The 10,051-nt window shown below is 36.0% G+C and overlaps 1 protein-coding gene across 1 annotated transcript in view; it reads left to right on the top strand.

Annotated features, from left to right (window-relative positions):
- The window catches only part of CDC7 (cell division cycle 7), a 25,842-nt gene that overhangs the window by 6,160 nt on the left and 9,631 nt on the right, over window positions 1-10,051 (top strand). The window contains exons 3-8 of the mRNA XM_006140158.3: window positions 1,990-2,073; window positions 2,372-2,507; window positions 6,569-6,662; window positions 6,748-6,890; window positions 8,883-9,132; window positions 9,752-9,847. Coding sequence (XP_006140220.1) covers window positions 1,990-2,073; window positions 2,372-2,507; window positions 6,569-6,662; window positions 6,748-6,890; window positions 8,883-9,132; window positions 9,752-9,847 — 803 coding nt within the window. The remainder of the gene's footprint in view (window positions 1-1,989; window positions 2,074-2,371; window positions 2,508-6,568; window positions 6,663-6,747; window positions 6,891-8,882; window positions 9,133-9,751; window positions 9,848-10,051) is intronic.

The following is a 10,051-nucleotide window of genomic DNA, read 5'->3' as shown; positions in this document are numbered from 1 at the left end:
ATGTGGCTTTCACTTTCTCTCTTGCCCTTCCTTAGCCGCATTGTATTTCAGTATACCCTTAATGTTCATCCCACCTCAATCCGCCATATCATCTTTTCTATGACTTTATACAGAACTTCCTTCTTCCTAAAAAACCATCTTCTTTTGCTACTTAATGAATGCTTTAGAACACAGTTTACCTGTCACCAAGACTTCGTGGACCCTTGAGAAGTGTTCATCCTTCCCAGAAACTCCCCCACATAGTAGTATATTCATTTATCTATTAAAATTATCATTGAATGGGCCAGAAGATGACACACATGAGAAGATCCTGGGTTCATTTTTGGAGACCTTCACGTACACTCATGATCTGGGTTGGGATTGAGGTATCTAAACCCTAATGGTCATTCTTTCTCTTTCTCTCTTGCTCATAGAAAAAGTAAATAAATTTTAAAAAGGATTATCATTGTATTAAGAGTGGTAGCGGATAGCCTCTGTTAGATTAAACTCCTAGAGAGCAGTGACTGCACCAAATTTGTTCATTTTTTCATACAGTAGTCTTCTGCATAGGGGATATATTCCAAAACTAGTAGATACCTGAAACCATGGACAATACTGAACCCTATATATACTTTGTTTTTTTCTATACCTATCTACCTGTGGTAAAGTTAATTTATAAATTGATGCAATAAGATATTAATAACAACAATTACTAGCAGTATACTGTTATAAAAATTATGTGGATGTGGTCTCTCACTCCCAAAATGTCTTACTATACTACTGGAAACTGAAAAGCAGAAAGCAAAAAGAAACTATCATACGCCCATTGCTGAACATTTCTTAAAACAGTATCGTTAAATGAGGGAATCTCCAGACATCAGAAGTACCTCTGTAACTGGGCAAATAATTTCACTTTCCTCATTAGAATTTCCTTATCTGAAAAATCAGAATAATAATTCCTGTTCTGCCAATGTCATAATGGTATTACAAAAATTAAAAAGGATAATGCATGTAAAAGTGCTTTGAAATTTTAAACTGTTGCACTGTACAAAGTATTATGGAAAAAAGTAGGTCTAAATCTTATAAAATCTAAAAACTCTTATGTAGTTCTCATTTATATCCAGTAGGTTATTAGATTTTGTATTATTCCCACCCATTATTTTAACTACGTATGTTTTTATAACAGCTCGTATTTATTAAAATAGCAATTTATTTGTCACCAAGGATAGAGGATACTACTGGTATTGGGACAGATTTTTGAAAAAATTTTTAACGTACTAGAGAGCTTTAGTAGACATTCTCCTTGAGGGTATACTGTGAATATTTAATGTATAGAACTTCACCAAGACTAAGATTTTTACATCTGTGGGAAAGGAGGTAGTTTTCCAGAACATTGCATTGTGTTCTTGTCATGCCATCTAGTGATCACAGCCCAAATCATTTAGTTATTTTTTAAATTTAGCTTCTTCATTGAGTTAATATTCCATGTAATAATATATTTTATAATATGTTCCAGTGTAGTAGAAATTTGGTATGTGTGATTTGGGGACTGTCTTTTTTGTCTATTCATTCAAGAGGTGTGTGTGAATTATAATCAGTTTATGGGATTTTAAAGACATTAAAAAGGGACCAGCAGATAGCGTAATGGCTATGTCACTGGACTCCCGTGTAGTCTACTGCAGTTCAAGTCCTAGACCCGGTGGCTTAAACTTACGCCAGGCACGTGTGCATGCGTGCCTAAGATCCTGAGAAGAGAATGGAGGAGAAGGGATTGTGGTGTGGCCATGCTCCCTGGGGGGTGATTTCTCACTTTCTGTCTCTATCTGTCTTTCTGGCGAGTGCATGCACGCTATAGGAAAAAAAAAAAAAGACTTATTAAAATGTTTCTATTTGTAGTCACTCATGTTTTAGAATTTATTTTGTTGACATTTTTAAACTTAAATTGTAAAATATACTCTTGTAACAATACTTATACATAATTGTAACTATAGAATCTTATTTCCTTGATAGGTGTTAAAAAGGATATTGAGAAGCTTTATGAAGCTGTACCACAGCTTGGTAATTTGTTTAAGATTAAGGATAAAATTGGAGAAGGTAATTGGCAAGTATACTTTATTATCCTTTTAAATTTTTTTTTCCTTCTATTTTTCTTGTGTAATTTTTACTTTCATTATTTCTTATTGAAAAATATACCACTTTTGATATATTAAAACTATAGTCCTACTAGAAATTATGGTAATAGTTTTTTCCCTTGCAAAGAATGAAAGTATAAATAATAAATATCTAACAGTAAAATGAGCAGTTCTATTTTAATCTATTATGCCATTAGAGCATTTTTTTCTGACCTGTTTTACAGTCCAGATATTAAGAAATCTAATAAATTGTTTTACAGGCACTTTCAGCTCTGTTTATTTAGCCACAGCACAGTTAAAAGTCGGACCCGAGGAGAAAATTGCTCTGAAACACTTAATTCCAACAAGTCATCCTATAAGAATTGCAGCTGAACTTCAGTGCCTAACAGTGGCTGGGTAGGCAATTTAAAGCTATTTTAATTGAACTATTTGTATATAATTTATAATATTTTAAAGCAGATGCTTAACAGGATGATGAGGTTGTACATGAATTAAACATATTTTTCAGTCATATGTTTGCAATTTGCCAGCACTCTTCTTTTAACCTTGCATTGATTAGTTAAATTTATATTAATTTTTTTAAGAGTGAATTTCCCTTAAGATTCAACCACTTTTTAATTAATTTTTAAAAATAGGGAGACTCATATTTTACATTTCCCCAGCTATTGACAGCCTCATCTCATTTTTTATTTAGAACAACAGAATCATCCGGTATGTCTTTCTCCTTGGTTACTCTCTGCTAGATCATTCCTGTCGACATATGGACACGATCTAGTATCTTATTCCCATGTGCACTGCCCTCCCTCTTCCAGCTGTACAATCATTTCTTTGCTCCTCTTCACAGCCAGTCTTCAAAATAATTATCTGCATACACTGTTTTTACTTCCACACCTCCCTTTCACCACACACTCAGTGTGGCTGCTGTCCTCTAGGTTGAACTGAAACTAGTCTAGAGCCAGTCATGACTCTAAGCATCATGTAACGTAATTCATCTGTGCCCTTGTCTTTTGGCATCTGTGCTGCCACACCTTCTTGTTTTCTTCCTGCCTCATTTGGCCTTTTATTTTCAGTATTTTTTTTTCTTCTGATCCCTAATTATTGGAGTTCCTTAGTGCTTGATACTGTGCTTTTTCTCTCTGCCCTTTCTTTTCTAGTATCCTGCTTTTTTGCATGGCTTACAGTTATGGTTCCCAAAAGTATTTATGTACCCTCAGACCTTTTATCTTTACTGCAGATTTGTCTATATGCACCTGCCTATTTGACATTTCTACTTGGGTGTCTAATAAATATCTCAAACTTAATATACCTCAGGTTAAATTTTCATCTACTTTCCTATGCGAAAAAAAAAAATCCTGCTATGACAATGTTTTTATCTACCCATCTCCACAAATGGTACCAGCAGTCTACCTAGTTGCTCAAATCAGAAACCTAGAAGTCATTTTCAGTTTCTCTCTTTCCTATACCATATCTGTCTCCAAGTTCTGACCATTTTTTGCCTCCAAAATGTATCCAGAAACTCACACATATCTTTTTTTTTTTTTTACTATTACCTCAGTCTAAGTGTAGAATAGTAGTATAGCCTACTTCTCTTCTTAATGCCATTTTCACACAGTAACCACTGTGATTTAAATAAATACATAAAATATATATATGTAATATAGATTGGGTAATGTTAGTTCTACCACATGGCCGATCACCATTTGAGTCCTGAACCTGGAGGCTTGAAAACTACACTGGGCATGTATGCGTGCTGGCTATAATCTAAGGAGGGAAATGGAAGAGAGAGAGAGGATTGTGGCATGGCCACCCACCCTGACGGGTGATTTCCCCTCTCACTTCTCTCACTGTCTCTCTGGCGAGTACATGTGCCCTATGGAAAACACCTAAAGAAACCCAGCCCACCCTGGCGGGTGATTTCTGTTTCCCTCTCACTTCTCTCACTGTCTCTCTGGCGAGTACATGTGCCCTATGGAAAACACCTAAAGAAACCCAGTGTGCTTTAGAAAAAATAAAACAACTCAACTTTAATGACAATCTTTCTACCTCCATTTCTGTGCTCCGGTTTTACTAGTTCTTCAGATTTCTCTCAAGATCTTTCTTAACCTCAGGGCCACTTCCCAAACTGCTTACCCTTTAGTCTTCTCTCAGTCTTTGGATGCTGACTTCTCATCTTTCTGTTGTAAGCAAGAGTGGCACCATTTCAAAGAAGTCTTCTCTGAACTAAATTAGATTCTCTTTTTTAAACTGTCATAGCACTTTCTGATTTCTTTCAAGACATTTACCAAAGTCTGTCATTGTTTATCACCGTGTTTATCATATGTATTGTCCACTTGATAGTAAACTCCATGAGGACAGAAATTGTGTTAGTTTTATTCACCACTGTATCCCTAATGTGTAGCATAGTATCTGGCAAGTAACTACCCACTAAATATATATTGAGTGAATGTATCGACCTACTTCTTTTTTTCACCCTTCTCTTTATTATAAAAGAGGAGAATGAGGTGGCTTCTTGTATGGCATGATTGCATATACATTGTAATCCCCTGAGTAAGATAATTCCTTTTCCCATACTTGGACTGTTTCCCCTCTACCTTTTATTCTCTAAGAAAAAGTACATGCTAAAAATGTCACTTTGGAGGCCATCAGGTGGTGGTGTGGTTAAGGCACTGGACTCTGACTTGGCTGACTGCAGTTCAAGTTCCGTCTCTGGCAGTTTGCTTTCTCACTTTCCCTCTCTCTCTTTCTCTGGTCAAATTAATAATAATTTAATAATAAATAAAGTTAAATAATTATTTTTTAAAAAATAGTCTTCATCTGATCTTACAATGCAGTCAGGTAAACTGTCTTTGTGTTCTGCATACATTATATGCTATCTTCCTTCTGTAACTTCTGTTTTGCCTCCTTCTTCCATTTAAATTGCTCTCTGAAAAATGACCAGTTAATTCCTCTTTTTTCTTATTTTAAAAATTGCCAGAGGGTATATCCCCTTGCTAGAGAGTAGGATAAAGCACCCTCCAATGGGGTATGGTGATGCTACAGTCCCTTCTCTGTTCCTCTTTCCTGACAGAGCTTTTAACATGTACATACATCTTACCAGGATGTTTTTTAAGCCACTGGGGCTAGGATTTGAACCACAGTTGTCCATGTGGGTTCTGACTCCTGTAACTACTAGACTAGTAGGCCAGCCTACCAGTTAATTCCTCTTTAACAAACTAAAAACCTTCCCTTGGTCCTTATTCTCTTCAAGCTCTATGTGGCTCACCTGTTCCTTTAAAACTCTTCATTTTGGTGCCCCATCTTTATTTTGCTCTCCAACTCAAAACTTTCCCCAAGGGTCAGTTTTTCTTTTTTCTGTATGTGTTTTCATAACTTTGATATCACTTTCTGTAGGTACTCTCACTAGAATTCCCACTTTAGTCTCATATATAGATCTCTCTCTCAAAATGCTGAAGTCTTACTTTTAGATGCTTTTCCTGGTTTTTCTATTTTGTTGATATCCAAATTGTTTTACTCAGATTCAAAACCACAGAAATCACCTTTACTCTATGTTTCACATCTTTGAAGCAGTGTAGCATAGTGATTAAGAGCACAGATTTGGAGCAAACTGCCTGGATTCAAATTCTGGCTCCTGGACTTATTAGTGGCCTTGGGGGAGTTTCTTTCTTTTTTCTTTCTTTTGAGAGATTTTTGCTGTAGTGTGCATGTGCTCACTGGAGAGACAAGAGATGGAGAGAAGAAGTGAGAAATCTCCCCTCACAGGGTGGGGTGTGTGTGTCCAGATGGCCATGCCATAATCCCTTCTCCTCCATTCTCCCCTCAGGATTTTGGGCACACACGTCCATGGCTAAGTAAATTTTTTTAAAAAAAGTAGGTATGAAATTCTTAGTTCAAAATTTGGCATATAGTGAATATTTAATAAATGTCAACAATTACTATTTAAAAAAATTTATTACTATACCAGGACCAACAGATGGCATGGTGGTTAAGACTTGGACACTCCCACATGACTGGCCACAATTCTAGTCCCGGACCTGGTGGCTTGATTTTTTTCCCTTTCTCTCTCTCACACACTCACTCTCTCTCTGATCAAGTTAAAATAAACAAATGAATAAATAAAATAATTTGTAAAAATTATTACTATTACCATCTTATCTGGTAAGTCTTACTAATTCATTCTTTCTCATATTTTTCCTTTCTCATTCTGCCACGTCCAAGTCAAAACTATTACTGTCTCATGTTTGGATTATTATAATAACTTCATAACTGGTGCTATTTTTGTTGTTAAAAGAAAACTTTCTTATACAAATCATTTAAATGTATATACCATGTTATGAGAATTTAAAGTCTGTTTTCTAGCGATATGTGTACATTGCTAAAATTTTATTTTAAAAAATTAGCCATAAAGTTTTAGTTCATTTGACCTTTTCTCTAATGTTCCTTGTGCATTTTGCCACTAGGGGGCAAGACAATGTGATGGGAGTTAAATACTGCTTTAGGAAAAATGATCATGTGGTTATTGCTATGCCGTATCTGGAACATGAATCTTTTTTGGTAGGTTTTACTATTTCTTGACTTTTTACTAGCTAAATATTTAATTGAAAACAATTTTATAACCTCATTCATAACTTTATTTTAGGACATTTTGAATTCTCTTTCCTTTCAAGAAGTACGGGAATATATGTTTAATCTCTTCAAAGCTTTGAAACGCATTCATCAATTTGGTATTGTTCACCGTGATGTTAAGCCCAGCAACTTTTTATATAATAGACACCTAAAAAAGTAAGTATCCAGAGTTCTCAGAAAATACTTTTCTCTTGAGTGAATTTATGCTATGGAGTCTATCTTTTAAACATAGAACATAACTGCAGCAGCTATGCACAGATTAAAAATTTTTATTTTGAAAGGGAGGTGAAGTGATGGGGAAGATAAAACTTCATTAATAAATTAGTATATATCATTAGATGTACCATAGTTCAGTGGAAATAGCGCTTTAGCTAAAAGAGATACAGAAAGAATCTGGTCTTTTTCTTTAAGTTTTTGCTGTAAAGGTATGTGTGCTTGCCAGAGAAAGTGAAATAAAAAGAGAAAGAGAGAGTGAGAAAGCATCTCCCCATAGGGAGCAATCCCTTCCCCTCCATACTACTCTCAAGATTTTGGGCATGCACACACATGTACCCAGGAAGTGTCTCAGCCACCAGATCCAGGACTCAAACTATGCAGTCAGCCGTGTGGGATCCAGCTACCTTCACCACCACATCACTGGCTGGCTTCTAGCCTCTTTTTTTGACCTTACACATGTTTCTTGCCTCAGGATTTCATTTTTGTGTTCCAGTAAATGAGAGACTTGGACTACAAAATAGCCAGTTTCCTGTTATAACACTAAAGTTCTGTTGTTTTGGTTTTTGTTTGTTTGTTTTTAAGAGATATTTTTGCTACAGGGGGTGTGAGCTCACCAGAGAGACAGAAAGAGATAGAGAGACAGAAAGTGAGAAATCACCCCCCAGGGGGGATGGCTACACTTCAATCCCTTCTCCTCCATTCTCCTCTCAGAATTTTGAGCACACACGTACACATGTCTGGCCTGAGTTTGAAGCCACCTGGTCTGGGACTCGAACCGCAGTCAGCCATATGGGAGTCCAGCAATGTAACCATTACGCCATCTGCTGGTCCCTAAAGTCCTGTTTTTAATGTATATTTTTCATGTTGATTATATACTTTGAGGCATTATATGCTGAAAATAGCTTAATACCACTGTTTATACAATAGATCATATTGAATGTGGTAAGAAGATTGAGACTACAACTTCTTTCTTAGGCTTTTATTCCCCAAATTTTCCCCCCATATTTCTTTAATTAAACCCAGTGTTAAATTACAATTTTAATTTCTTTCTCTTTTAAATTTGTGTAATTAGAAATTATCTGTAGACTGGTGATTACAGGAGCCAGATCCCATATGGCCAACTGTAGTTTGAATCCCAGCCTCAGCAGCTTGTAAAACATGCCAGGCATGTGTACATTCATGCCCCAGATTCTAACAGGATGGAAAAATGGAGGAGAAGGAATTGCAATTGACTATGCCCAATTGAAGAGTACTTTTTTTTTTTTTTGGAAAGGTTTTTGCTATAGGGCATGTGCACCTGCCAGAAAGAGAGAGACAGAGAGACAGAAAGCAAGAAATCACCCCAGGGGGGGATGGCCACACTACAATCCCTTCTCCATTCTTCTCTTGGGATCTTGGGCATGCATGCACATGTGCCCGATGTGAATTTAAACCACCAGGTCCAGGACGCAAACCGCAGTCAACTACGTGGGAGTTCAACAACATAGCCATTACGCTAAATGCTGGTCCCGAGGAGTACTTTCTTTCTCCACTTCCTGTCTCTATTTCCCTAGCATATATGAGCCCTCTAACAATTAAAAAAAAAAAAAAAAGAATTTATCTGCTGTGATACCATCTTTGCTACCATCAGTGAACAAAGGATTATACGTAGGCTGTGCATTCCTTTTCTGCCTTGTCAGCACAAGCCATTGGGTGGAGAGCAAAAGTTGATTGATTGTGGGATACAGCTTTTCTTAATTTTCTATCCTAGTTAGCTATTAAATTCTTTGCCTGGAAAACTTATTTTCTTTTTCTTTTTTCAGGAATGTTAAAGGAGTCCTAATTGATTCCAAAAAGATTTACAGTTTCTCTATGAGTATGGTTTAAGAGTATTACAGTGTTACTACACTTTAATTGTTATAGAGAAGTAAATCTACTTATTTTGTTTCTTAGGTACGCCTTGGTAGACTTTGGTTTGGCCCAAGGAACCCATGATACGAAAATAGAGCTTCTCAAATTTGTCCAGTCTGAAACTCAGCAGGCAAGTTGTTCACAAAACAAGTCACACCTCGTCATGGGAAACAAGATTTCAACGAGTGGCCCAACACCTAAGGAACTGGATCAGCAATGTACCACAAAAACTTCTGTTAAAAGACCCTACACAAATGCACAAATTCAGATTAAACAAGGAAAAGATGGAAAGGTTCTACCTCTTAATTCTTAAGTACTAACTCTGTTTTAGAAATGTACGCCTTGGTCCAACAGAGGGAGCTATGATGCTAGGATAGGATTAAAAAATGTACTTTTTTTACTTTTGTTACATGTCAGTTGATGAGATTTTCTCTAAGAGTTATACTGAATTATTTTAGTATTTCAAAACAAAAATTTACTTTCATGAAATATAGTCTCTTATTAAATGTTTAAAAATTGCATTATATGACAAAGATGAAAAGTAACAAATTTTCCCTGCATGTTATAAATATAGATAAGTTAATTCTGTTTAAGAAAACATTATAGGGGAAAAAAATTCTGAAGTGTCTATCTCCATTTTAGCTGCACAGTAAAACGTAACATCCATGCAGGTGGTTTTTGAATTTTTTTAGTTTTATATATTTGGGAACTATGATAACATTGTATGGATATTAAGAGTTCTGTCTAGACTATGTTCTCCTTTCACAGAAGTGTTTGGTGCCTGAAAATGACTTGGATGCAGCTGTTTTTCTTTCATGTCACTTAACTCTTTCAAAACTATGGCAGAGTACAGCTGGCAGAAAGTGTTACAGATATAATCCTTATTTTCCTTGTTTTTGTTGGTATTGTAGGAGGGATCTGTAGGCCTTTCTGTCCAGCGCTCTGTTTTTGGAGAAAGAAATTTCAATATACACAGCTCCATTTCACATGAGAGCCCTGCAGTGAAAGTAAGTAATGTAGCTTTATAGTGCAATGGTCAGTGAGTCATACCCTGAAGAGAATTTAGGTAATGAGTAGATTAGTATTTATTAAATAGAGTTGGGCTTTGGCAGAAGGTATTGCTGCTTTGAGCATTCAGTAAAAACTTATTTTCTTCCCCGAAATTTTCTGAATTTTTCATCATTTTTGGTTAGCTGTTGTTGCTCTTTCCC

Source organism: Tupaia chinensis, unplaced genomic scaffold (assembly GCF_000334495.1).
Source record: "Tupaia chinensis unplaced genomic scaffold, TupChi_1.0 Scaffold000023_1, whole genome shotgun sequence".
NCBI classification, from domain to species: Eukaryota; Metazoa; Chordata; class Mammalia; order Scandentia; family Tupaiidae; genus Tupaia; species Tupaia belangeri.
Note: the sequence above shows the minus strand (reverse complement) of the source record. Positions and strands in the feature narration are given on the sequence as shown.